General features: G+C 40.1%; 1 protein-coding gene across 1 annotated transcript; it reads left to right on the forward strand.

The window, feature by feature from the left end:
* Positions 1–314: 314 nt before the first annotated feature.
* On the forward strand, positions 315–4,751 carry FADD (Fas associated via death domain). The gene is made up of 2 exons (XM_015863706.3): positions 315–1,204; positions 1,948–4,751. Exons 1-2 carry the CDS (start codon positions 904–906, stop codon positions 2,232–2,234), a joined length of 588 nt encoding a protein of 195 aa, XP_015719192.2. The 5' UTR covers positions 315–903; the 3' UTR covers positions 2,235–4,751.
* The last annotated feature ends 8,503 nt before the right edge of the window (positions 4,752–13,254 follow it).

Here is a 13,254-nt window from a genome sequence, read left to right on the forward strand (position 1 = left end):
TGAGGAAGGAGATGTGGAAAATGATATCTTCCAAGTTTGTGTATCTGTCACTGCAATCTATGGCAAGAATCATAGTTCTATTTGTGTATTTCAATGAGAATAAATTGAAGGATGTACTATAAACAGTCTTGTAATGGGGTAGCTTGGGGAATCAACCAAAGGAACAAGGAAAGTCATGAATTACCTATCTGTGCCATGAGACAAACCAGTGTGGTTGCTCTGAACTTTAAGACATACAAAACAATGGCACGAACTTGAACTTTCCCATTCAACAAAAGTTCACAACCTTTCACCTTGCGTGAAAATTGGTTTTAAAATGTGGTCGCTAAAAATTTGCCCTGCTTCTTGTGTTTTAAAGGTCAGGAGTTATTTCATGTCACAATTAATCTTTGCAAGTAATAAGACCGCCATGACAAGTCCCATGCTGCTAGTGAATGGCGCAGGCCTCTGGGAGCAGCAGAGACAGCACAGCGAGGGCAGAGGCTCCTTTCCTAAGCAGCTTCCAGGGACATAATGCAAGTAGCAATGTCTCTTTGAGAAAGGGGCTCTGATACTGCTCTCTGTTTGGGGCTTTGATACTGCTTTTCTTACTCTCTGTTTGGTCCTTTCATCAGTGTATAACCCCAAATAATTCTCGTTCATTTAGCTGGTCGGTAAACTGTATAGTCCAGCTGTTAAGCTCCCGCGGGCCCTAAAAGCACGGGACGCCATCTTCCGAAGGCGGAGGGAAAGTCAGTTCCGCCTTGGCTGGCGTGGGGCAGCACCCCACCGTAACGGGGCCGGGCCAGACTTCGTAGCACTGCGGAAGCACGACTGCAACTCGCCGCTAGGGTGGGGTTCCGGCCGCCTGCTCGGAAAGCCTGTCTGTCTCTCGGTGCCGGCTGCTCTGTGGGCCTCAGCCCCATGGATCCCTTCCTGGCTCTGCTGAATTCTTTATCCGCCAGTCTTTCTGTCGGCGAGCTGCACGAACTGAAGTTTCTGTGCAGGGATATAATTGGGAAAAGGAAACTGGAGTCTGTGCAGAGCGGCAGGGAGCTCTTCAACTTCCTCATGGAGCAGCAGCTGATTTCAAGATACAACGTAGACTTGCTTAAAAACATGTTTAAGACTATTAAAAGAGAAGATTTGATCTCACGGCTGACGGAGTTCATAGAGGAGGGAGAAGCCAGCGCTCCTGATGAGCGGCCTGACATCAATGAAAGACGTAGGTGCAACTTTTTATGTTTTCATATGTATTTTTTTTCCAGTTAATTCCAGTAAACTCGTGTTTGAGACTTTAGAGCGCTCGGTGCACTGCAAACGGTGCTGCTGCTTAACTGCTGCTGCAGGGACTGTGTCATACCCTGTAAGCATACCACGAGGGAAGCATATGCTGCAAACAGCTGCTCCTTTAGCCCCGATCAAAGAATCGCAGGGTTTTGAAGGGAACTTTAGAGATCACTGAGTCCGACCCCCTGCTAAAGTAGGTTCCCTACAGCAGGGTTGCACAGGTAAGCAGCTAAGTGGGTCTTGAATACCTCCAAAGAAGGAGATTCCACCACTCTCTGGGCAGCCTGTTCCCATGCTCTGTTACTCTGACAGTAAAGAAGTTCTTCCTTGTATTTGTATGGAACTTCCTGTGTTCCACTTACTACACGTTGCCCCTGGCCCTATTGCATGCCACCAAAAAGAATCCACTCCTGTCAACCTGACTCCCGCAGTTCAAATAATACTTACAAACACTTATTATTCCTTCTCTCACTCTCTCTTCTCCAGACTTACGAGCCTCAGGTCTCAGTCTGATGGTCACTTAGAAGTTCTACTCTGTACTTGGAGTTCCCAGTACACGCAGTAGCTTTTCAGGCATGATGTGACCTTCATTATGAGTGATACGTCAAGAATAGTAGTATTTTGCTTAATAAAAATATTTCTTTGCATATAATCACTAACATATTTCTACTGTTTCAGGTTTGCAGAAGGTGGTTATCGAAGTCATATGTGAAAACGTTGGGAGAGACTGGAAAATGCTGATGCGAAAACTTGACCTTTCTGATGTGAAACTGGACAGAATAGTAGCAGCCAATCCACATAATTTGGGAGAGCAATTGGTTCAGTCGCTTCGAGAGTGGCAGAAATGGAAGGGGAAAGATGCAAAGGTGACTGACCTAATAAAGGCTCTTCGAGACTGTAATATGAACTTGGTGGCAGACATAGCAGAACGGAAACTCTCACTTCTGAACACAGAAAACATGTGAAATCAAGATAAAAACACTTTCACATCACAGATATGAATGAAAAAAATAGAAGCAAAAGTGCCTTTTGATCATCTGAACCCAAATCACTGTCATTGGCTCTGTTAATTCTGTCATTAATTTAAGTGCCTTAAAATTAATAGCAAATTTCAGGTCAGGTTATAACTAATGTGAAAACAAATTCATTTCAGACAGTGCTTTGCAGTTGGTGCTTCCCTTACGAGATTTTAACTTTTAGAACACAAATACTCCACTTTGAGGAAATTCTGAGACTTCCATTTGCCTCCCACCTGAAAATAAGATATGGTTTATTGCAGATTCCTTACAAGTGCCTTGTCTGTAATTACATTTGTGGGATACTTCTGAGGGAACTGAACATTTCATTAGGAGGCTGGAATATCCATATATAAATATATATATATACATATGGATGTGTGTGTGTATATATATATATATTTATACTTATATAAATATATATACACACATTTTTTAAGTGATCTGTTTGTAACTAGTGTGAAAGGGGGAAGGAGGCTGAGCTCTTAGATATGTAGTAAATCTTCTCTTTGTTTTGAGTAGCATGAGGTAATATCTTCTATAATTTTTTGAACACCTTTGCTAACAGTAAAAGAATACAAAGAAGACTGTAATCTCAGTCTGTAAGACAGCAGTGCAATAGGACTCTTAACTGCTGTAGTGAAACTGCTTTTGTTTGTTTGTTCTTGGCAGAAAATGTGCCTGGATTGAAAGACAATCTTGCTGAAATTAATTATCAAGTGCCTTTATACACAAAATCACAGAATGGTTTAGCTTGGAGGGGACCTCTGAAGGTTATGTGGTCCAACCACCCTGCTGAAGCTTACAGGGCACACAGGGCAGGCTGCCCAATACCAGGCCCAGGCAACATTCCAGAGGAGAGAGACAATAAGTCTGGGCATCCTGTGCCTATGCTTTGTCACCTGCTCACTACAGAAGTGCTTCCAGATTCTTAGGTGGAAAACGTCATCCTGAGAATTATGTTCACTTGAAACTATCAAAGAAAATGTGCCTTACAGATGTTTACAGCAGACTTTTTGTATTTTATTGCCTTGAATGTTTTAAGATTTTCTTAAACTAGTCATCTCATGATCCATATCAGGGAGTCTGGTCATATCTGCTGGATGCTGCAGCTCACCTCATCAGTAAACTACAGTTATTTGTGGTCTTGGTTAAAGGCACAAAGAAAAGCATATACTGTAACAGAAACTTAGAAAGTAAAGTGTTTTCTTTTTAGTAGAAGAGGGTGAAAGCTTGTTGTTCTTGTTGCTTGGTGCCGTTACTGTGAAGACCAAGTATCAGTGTGTAGTATTACATCACCATTCTGTATAAATGTTGCTACAAACATAATTTTCAAGATTTTGTTGAAGTTGGTGCTTCTAGTTTAGACGATTACCCTTGAATACTTGATTGTAATTAATGGAAACTGCTGTAATGTGAACTTTTTATTTGGGCATTTCCTTTAAAAAATGCTTGTGAGGATCATTTAAATCATAGTAGTGATTATATACAAGCAAAGAATGATGGGGAATATGAAGGTTTGCTGTTTTTTGGCAGGTGCAGTTCTTTAGGTGCTTGCCCCAATACTTTGTCACCATCAGTTCTCAGTTCCAAAGTTCTGGTAGGAGATGAAATGCTGCACTTCAGCTCAGAAGTTTTAGAGATGTTTTTCACAATGTTTATCCCCATTCTGCAGTATTTAAAGATTTAATTTTTTTTAATTATTATTGTTTTTGTTGTTGTTTTTTTTTTTTACTTCATGTATTTTTATGATTGTATGGGAAATTGGTAATCACAGCCTGAACCTCTGATTAATCAGCTGAGGCAAGTGTTGGGTCAGCTGTGGGAGCACAGGTGAGAGTAATTGAGCTGTGCTCCCAGGAGGGGTGGAGCTTGACTCCACCTCTAGACCTCATTTAAGGGCTGACCACCACTAAGGCAGCGTCTCTTGGAGATTGCTCTTTGGTGGAGAGTGCCTCAGTGTTTCCCAGCAGACTGAAGGCTTCCAATATGGGTGAGTTTTTCTAGTAAATAACCTTCTGGATATTTACTACCATCTTTATGTTATTGTCGCCATACAGTAACCTTTTGGATATTTGCTACCATCTTTACATTATTGTCACTGTACAATGATTGTTGTGAACAGAGCAGAAAAGAAGTGAACTTAGCAAAATGAGTTATGCTTGTGGTGAAGTGGTCTGCAGCAGATCCAAGTTTAGTCTGTCTGCTAACATGTTTTCTTTATCTACTTGTCATAAATCTTCTGGTTTACCAAAGATACACTGATCTGGAATATTAAAAAGAAGTATATTGCCTACTGTATGCAACTGGGGTATTTTTAGAGTCATTAGGAATAGCAGTTGTAGCCAAGAGTTCATCTGCAAGAAATCTCCTGCCTTAGAAAATGTAAAACTTCTGGATTTGTACTTAGTTTTATACCCTGTTACGTGCCTATTTCATTAAAAACATTTCTTTAAAAGCAAAAAATGGAATTGGATTTGTCTTACTGGATCGCTGTGTTTCTAGTGAGGAGAAAATAAATGGTGGGGATACTTAATGCAAGGACTTGTGGTAAACAGGCCTTGCGTTACTATGTCCTTCATGGAACATCAGAAAGGAGGGGAGGCAGAAGGAAGCAGCGATAGCTTTGAGTGCTTTCACCTGTGGAGGTATACGAGAAAAAAATTTCTGCCAACCCTTAGAAGCCTAAAATTGAATGCAGTGCATGCATGGGAGGTAAGCCTTTTATGAGTAACCATATAAAAAATGGTTTTCTTCCTTTTTCTCTACTAATCGTGCTGTGGTAAGGACGCTGTAGTTGTTTTCTAATTAATTAAAACTGTAGTTTACACCTTATACTAAACCTGCAAGCTCCTAGAGGATACATTCAGGAGTGTTATTCTCTCAAGTCTGTACTAGTAATAGAATATTAGTGAACACGTAACACTTCAAATGTGTAAGGCAAGTAATTTAATTACTCATTTTATCAAATTCTCTCTGGAATAACCTGCAAGAATATCTGTGAGAATCGCTAAAATCTTTGGGTTTGTTTCTGTCTCTTGAGAATATTCTATTTTACAGCCTTGAAAAAAACAACACATCAAAACACGCTGAGACTAAAAAGCAGTATTTCAGGAGAATCTGATACTGGAAGATTGTTTTCTTCATGTCCTTTCACAGTCACTTTCACAACACACATACCATTTCCTTTGATGCTTGAAGGTGTCCATAACTGTATATTGCATGCTGATTTTTATTATTATTACTGTTAAGAATCTGCTTTATTTTCATGACAGTTCACAAGATGTTTTCTAGACTTCTCAATTCCCCCTACGCAAGTTGGTTTTCATGACTACTTCAAATGCAATGTTTTGTATTCTTTTCTTCTCCATTCCTCAGACACAGGCAGCTGCATTTCCTCCAGCCTTTGTTTCACTCCTAAAATACTGGACTACTTTATGAAATCTAATTGCTTCAGTTAATTGTCTAATGCAGACAGCTTAGTAACACAAGTTGTGCCTCAGAGCTCTTGCTGGCACTCAGCATGTCTTTAATGCAGACTCGTGTTGATTATTTTTCAGTTTAAATTTAGTTTCTAGTTGCTGTCTTTGTTTCTCCCATGACTGCCAGAAGGTGGCTTGTGTTTTTCTTCCCATTCCCTGCACAGATCACCTATGTCCTTAAAATATGTTCCAGCATGGAAAATATTGTTCCAGGTTGTTTTCCCTTTATGATTTATTACTTCTTTCCTCCACCAGTGTTTTTATTGCAAGTTTTAAGGATGCACCAATAGAAGTACAGAAACCAGTTCACTGTTTCAACTGCATTCCATAAAAGCAGTAAGAATGGGGGTCAGATGAGAGGTTCTGGGCTTTGATGCCTGTGAGTGGCACAAGAACTCTGGAAGAATCTCTGTTTTCATAACAGTTTTCATAGCAGAGGTGTACTCTGTGTTGAGAGGGTATTTTGCAGTGGGTTCTGGGAACTGTAGGCTTAGGAGAAAGAAAGCACAAATGTACACAGCTGCCAGGAAAGCTGGATTAATAAAGAGAGGAAATACAGGCTTCTGTGCAGTAAACTCACAGGCATTCTTAATGACTACACAGGCATAAGTTTCTATTTCTTCCACCGCTTCCCCTCAAGAGCATTACTCATTCTCTTCTTAAAACAGACCGTTTAAAGCCAAAACACTGTTAAACATGTTAAGATGTGTTGCATTGGTGTTGCTACATAAGTTTAAATTCAGGAATTCTACTAAAGACAGCTTTCAGTCTACAGAATATCTGGCTGTTGTAGCAGAGTTAAGGCTTTTGAAACTGTGTTCTCTAAAACTCTGAAGAAGTTGATATTGTTATCTAATGTGTATTGTATAATGCATTGTAAAGCCATTCTAGAGGTTTGTATCTCTAATACAATGGGCTAAGTACCCTTGCTAAGAGAAGTAGCTTAACGTTAACTTTGTGTCACGAGGTTCTGAAACTGGCATTTTTACTTCCTAGCATTCAGGCCTTCGCATCAGGTTGTTGTGATGTGTGAAATTACAGAAGGCAAAATTTGGGCCCTTGTCAAGGGGACATATGAAGCATTCAATGGGACTTTTCTGTTGACAACAGATTTACAGGTGAGTCTGCTGGTACAGACTTCTACATAAAGCAATAACATTGCAATTAAAAATGCTCACAATTTTCATTTGCTTCTGCTTCATAATTCCATTATTCCTGTTGATCACAGCTGGATTATTAGCTCTAGAAAGTAATTTGCACAATTTAATAAGTGAGTGCTTCTTATTGTGGCCCATCTTAACAGCTTTGCCACTTTGCCTGTAGAGAAGATTTGCCTAGAGTGCTGTATGATGGTAATTCTGTATGCTGGTTGGAAAGTGATTATGTGTGCAAACCTGCCACCAGATTTATGTATGGTGAGCAAATAAACTACAAGGAAAGTTTTATATAAAAATCATAGAATAATAGAATGGCCTGGGTTGAAAAAGACCACAATTACTGTGTATTTTTAACCCCCCTCCCCTGCTATGTGGAGGGTCACCAACCACCAGACTGGGCTGCCCAGAGCCACATCCAGCCTGGCCTTGAATGCCTCCATCCACAATGTCCTTAGACAAAATTGAGCTTCAAAATGATTCTTGCCATAACCCCTTGAATTTTAAGCATTTATGCACTTATAGTTCTGGACAAAATTACTTCATTTCTTCCCCACTCTTTTCCAGAATTTTTCATATTTGCTTTTTTGAAAGATTTCTGTTTTTTTTTTCTTCATAAGAAAGAGGTTCCCACATCTCCATCCATATGCTAAATAAAAGAAGGGAACAAAATATCTGACCGTTAGAGCTAAATGCTTTTTTTTTTTTTTTTTTTTTTTCCCAACCGATAGTCTCCCTGAGAGTTGATTCCTGAAGCTTCTAGGCATAGTGCCAAAGTTTGGGGGAAAAAATTGCAGAGAAAATGGGAATGAATAGGGTGCAGCACCTGACAGGTCTGGGCCCATGGTTTCTGGGTTTTAAGTCCTGTATTCTTTCTTTATGCTATGTTAAATGGGAGCAGAATTTAGTCACAACTTCCTGGCCGTGAAGTCCCTAGTGTGGGAAACCCTGGTTAGATGGAATTACCCTCAAAGCCATTATTCCCATGGCAACTGCTTTGCACGGGAGTGCACTGGGCATGTGGCTGCAGCATGCTCCCTCCTGGCTATCCAGCTAGCTGAATAATGCTGGGAAGCTGTTACTAACTGGGAGGCTTGCTGCCGACTCTGGTAGCTGACCGTGTCAGAAAGCCCAGCTCCAAGTTGAGCAGAATTCCTGTCTTGATTTTCTCCCTTCTCTGTCACATTGGGATAGGAAAGGTGAGAGTGCAGGCCTAGAAATTAAAGCATTTGCTTTTGCAATTTCCTAAACATCAGCTGAGCACATGGTGCTTTCATTTCTGTATCTAACCTGGGCTGTAGAACTCAGACCTGTGTGTCTAACTGCGTGTTTGTGCATGAAGTAACTCATATATATGCAGATGAATGAAAACTAATGTGAGCTAAAAAAAACCAGCATGTACGTTTCTAGCTAACGGCTACTTGCAGTTCTGTCATATGCCCCTTAAATAAGTGGACTTCATTATACAGTTCTTTCCTTCAGAGCATTCTATTTTTTACAAAAAATTAGCACTTTATATATATTGAAGAATGCTGTCTCTCTTACAATACTTCATCAGTACGTCAAGTTCCATACTTGGGCTGAGTTATAAGAGGTATGGTGGGTAACAGATAACTGCAGGTACCAGTCTGTTTGTTCTATATGGCTTTTTTTTTTCTTTAATTTCTTGGAACTTCACCATAACCAGGGCTCCAGCCCTAGCTTGCTTTGAACCTTTCTCACACAACCAAATGAGATCCCTGAGGTGAGTGTCAGTTCAAACCTGTGGTTCTGTGTTATGTTAACACAATATATGCCACTACTGTAACTACTTGACTGCGAACAGGATGTACCCAAAAACAGTGGGCTTCACTCTGAGAAGAACACTGTGGATGTGGCCTTTGTTTCCATCCTGGGTTCAGTGCACCAAGTGGGTGCTGAGCAGGGAGGTGTCCAGGATCCTAAGTAGCACTTAAGAACTGTGAAGTCTCCTTCTGCTGCATGACCTGCCAGGAAAAAGAGATGACTTCTGCTCGGGGTTAAGCTATAGGGATCTCAATTTGTTCTGTGAGGTCTGAGAAGTTCCCACAGGTTAATTAAGAGGAATTCAAGAAGGAATTATGGAGAAATCAGATCAGTTCCTTTTGCTTAAACAGTACCTACGGTGCCTCATAGGCTTGTTCCTTTTTCTCCTTTAAAGATTACTTTCATCCATTATCTCCCTCCTACAAACTCATACCCCCACACATCATAAATGTTGACTGATTGTCTTCCCTCTGGCTTCTGTATGATAAATACTGGTTTTCTTGGTGGTTTGAAGAGGACTTTGACATTGCTAGAATCATCCCAAGCTGATGAGACAGCCTGTTCCAGTGGGTTTTAATGGTTTCAGATAGGATATGACAGCCTCAACTATAGGAAAGTGGGCACTGGTAGAACTGGCCCTGTACCTGTATCCTGTTTGGTTTTTTTTTAAGTGTTATCATGTCAGATGTTATAGCAGCAGTGGAAGCTTCCTGTTTTCCCAAAGAGAGACAGTGGGCAGCTGCTGCCTTCTTTCAGTCACATATTTTGGTATCACAGAGGCGGTGTTATTGAAGGCAGGCAAAACAGCTTCTAACCGTGCAACCAAACTGAGCCATGGGAGCTGAAATAACCTTTCTTTGTGCTCTCATAAACCTTGGTAAGAACTTACTGAAGACTGTATACATAGACTTTTCTGCAGCATTTTGGTCACAAACTGATAACGGTATGAGATGCTCTCTATGTGCACTGAAAGGTGGCAGTCATTTCCCCATTGTGACTTCTCTGCATCCTCTCCTTTTTGCAAAGCCCAATCCAACAAAGCATTTCCAGATTTGTTACCTAATGCTTTAAATTCATGGCTGATTATTTGGAGTGATGTGAAGTTTGATTAATCTTTTTACCATAAGAACATACCACTGCAGGATTTATTTTTGTTGTATAAGTGTAACTGGAAAATCTCCTTACTAGCTGGATGCTCATGGATGTGCAGCAGTAAGCATAGCATGTAACTGTCGGCTGCTCCTGTGAACCTGTTGGTATATGGCTTAATGATATAGTGGAATCAAACTTGGGCTATATTATTTTGGTGAAAGAAAGCTGTATGGTTTATTATGGGAGACAAAGCAAGTGTTAGATATGAGAATGATGTGCCTCCTAAATCCACATATGCCTGCGTATGTGTACATACGCATATCTCTGTGTATATATGTATACATATGTATACATGCACACACCCTTAAATAAAGCTATTTGATATCATCTGGAAAACAAGATTTTCCTGACAGTGCTATTTCTCAATACTGTTTCTCAGACTTATGTCTATCACTGGAAGCTGTAAAGAAATATATTCCTCTGAAAATCTCCAAGATCAGCCCCAGTTTTGCCTGAAACAGTTGTGTTGCATTTGGGGGCCAACACTAAATACCAAGTACAAATGCAGGGCCAGCTGCTGCATCTTCAAGATCAGGCAGAGAAAAAATAATTTTAAATCCATGTTTCAGTCTCACAAATTTAAATGCAAGAGTTGGCTTATTTCCTAGTATACATTAGAGCAGTCATGGGTTGCTATTTACAATCAGCATTTTCCTTCAGTGTAACACTTGAGGCCAATACAAATCAGTGATGCTGACATTAACCCTCTGTTCTTTACCTCATTACAGCTGCTTCCTGTAAGAGTGAGAGACAACATCAGTTCTTTAATAAGCATCCACGTTTTAGAGACAGTGTGTGTGACCAAAGTGAATGGGAGAATCTTTCCTCATTGTGCACACTTTGAGATGAGTTGTCTGTGGTGCAGTTGCTGTTCACTCCCAAGCTGTCAGTGGAGCAACCCCGATTCCCAGCCTGTCTGTGAATGATTAAGGAAGAAGATAGGTGAGTCTTGGCTGTTTCAGTCTTAGGATTTGCTGACAAAGAGTACAAAGAACAATTTAGCTCCAAGTTCCTTTTGTGGCAAGGGCAATGGTTCACCTGACTGAAACTACCAATTTAGCCTCACCTTGGCTGGACTAAGTATTTTGTATTTGTGTATGAATAAATGATTTCTGGAATAGTTGCAGATATTATTGTCCACAGTTGTTTAAGGGACAAAAGGGATTTAGGCTTATGTGAATTTGCAGGAGGGTCCCACCCTGTATGGGGAGTACTGGCTGACTGATGGTGTGCAGCACACAAAGAAGGATCCTAACATTCTTTGCCTCCATGCACCAGCATGAATGTCCTATGGCAACTTCACTTACAGACCACAGCTAGAGCCTGTTCACGAGTAAATATTTATGTTGACTCTTTTAAAAGTGAATTGCACTGCAGATGATCATAGTGTCCTTAATATGAACCATGTTCAGGAGATTAAGGAGTTTAGCTCTGAAATAAACTATTTGCCCTGCTTGTTAGAGTATCGATGAGCAAAGTCAGGGCGGATTTTTTTTTATTTTTTTTTTAATTGTGAGTTATTCCCCTTCATATCTTACACAGGAAGGTATTTCTTAGTTTTTAAATGGTAGAATCATAGAGTATCTGAAGTTGGAAGGGACCTTTAAGTATCATCAAGTTTAGCTCCTGGCCTTACATAGGAGCACAAAAAAATCACACTATATAGTTGAGAGGATTGTCCAGCCATTTCCTGAACTCTGTCAGGCTTGGTGCCAGGCCCACTTCCTCTGGGAAACTGTTCTGATGCCCAGCCCATGCTCTTAGTGAAGAACCTTTTCCTGATATCCAAGGTGAATCTCCTTCATGTGCTGTGTGACTCCAAGTTTTATAGAGGAGATGATGTGTTGAGGTAGGTACATTTGGTCAGGCTAATAACAGACACACAGCCAGTGGCAAGCCAAGAAGGGACACAAAGCCTCATTATGTTTTTCTTATTGTTAAAAAAGATTATTCAGCAGTGACTTGGACATCCTTGATGCACACATCTCTATATAAGAAAATCCCAGCAGCACTAAAATGGTGATTTCTGACAGGAACACTGAAACTGTCTTTCTTTAAAGCAAATATGAATGCAGTGGTAGGGATAACCATTGCAGCTGGTGAGGTGCAGAGGGCTCTGCTGGCTTTCCACCTTCTTTGAAAGGCTCTATAGAGTCTGCTCCCCAGTGCATATCTCACCCAGATCATGTTGTATATACTCTGGATTTATGGATTTGCAAGGCGTTTTGCTCAAATAATGGCATTTCTTCAAAAGAAAGGGATGAGAGCAAATTTCTTGGCTTATATATTGACAGGCATGTGCCAACTTTCATGTATTTGCTTATTAAATTAAAGAGTTTATAGTATTGGAATACCACGAGGTGGTAGGGGCAGACCATCATAGAGGCAAACACAGAAGGAATTTACTTAAAGAAATGTTATGTAAATTTTGCAGAAGAGGAGAAGCACCGTTTGCTGCGTTCCCATTATTTTTCTTAGTGTTTGTTTCAGGTTGAGTTGAACACTGTTTCCAATGTGGTTTTTTTTTTCTTTTTTTTTTTTTCCTGTTCATCTAGCATAAGTAGATCTCCTTTTTCTAAAATATTGTCTGCTTTCCCTCCGGGTTCTTCTCTGACTCTGATTCCTTTTAAAAGTCAGTCTGCTGCTTAAGGCTACTACTAGGTATTCTGAGCTGAATGTTTACTACTATATGGCTTATACTTATTTTCTGTGTCAGACTCTGACCTAGTAACCCTCTTCTTCTCCAAATGCCAAGGGTGATGTTTAGTTTTAAATGACTTGTTTGCCTATGTAGGATTGCTATTAATCAGAACAGAAAAATGATGCTGGGTAATGACCTTTCTTTGGCAGCAGTTTAATGCACCATATCTATTGGCAGATAATTTCATTTGATCCTTGGGATAACCTTGAAACTGGAGATTTTTTTTTATTTTTTGGCAGAATGCACTGGTGCCATTGCAGGTATCCATAGTTTTCAATGTTTTAATCTGTTTTAGTTTTTTGTGTGAATTGATACTGAGGCTGTGTTTTTGCTCACTAACTCAGCAGATTCATTTTACAGATTAATTTCTTTTAGCAAATATTTTTTGAGACTGGGGATTTATAAAATGGTGGAAACAAATACTGAGGGGTTGGAGTTGATTCCCAGAAGTCACTTCCAACCCCTATGATTTTGTGATTTAACTCCAGTGTACATAAACCAGTGATTCACTGAGAACAGTGTTTACATTTTCATTTGCTTATAAGCAAAATCTGGTTGCACAGCAAAACGTTGTCTGTTTTACACACATACAATTTGGGAGTAATACCTTACCAACATTATTACCCTCGCATGCAACAAGTTCCAATTCAGCGTGCATCTGAATAATGATGATAGTGATTGCTGTATGCAGTTTC

The sequence above is a fragment of the Coturnix japonica genome, chromosome 5 (genome assembly GCF_054131305.1).
Source record: "Coturnix japonica strain WE chromosome 5, WE-NBRP24, whole genome shotgun sequence".
NCBI classification, from domain to species: domain Eukaryota; kingdom Metazoa; phylum Chordata; class Aves; order Galliformes; family Phasianidae; genus Coturnix; species Coturnix japonica.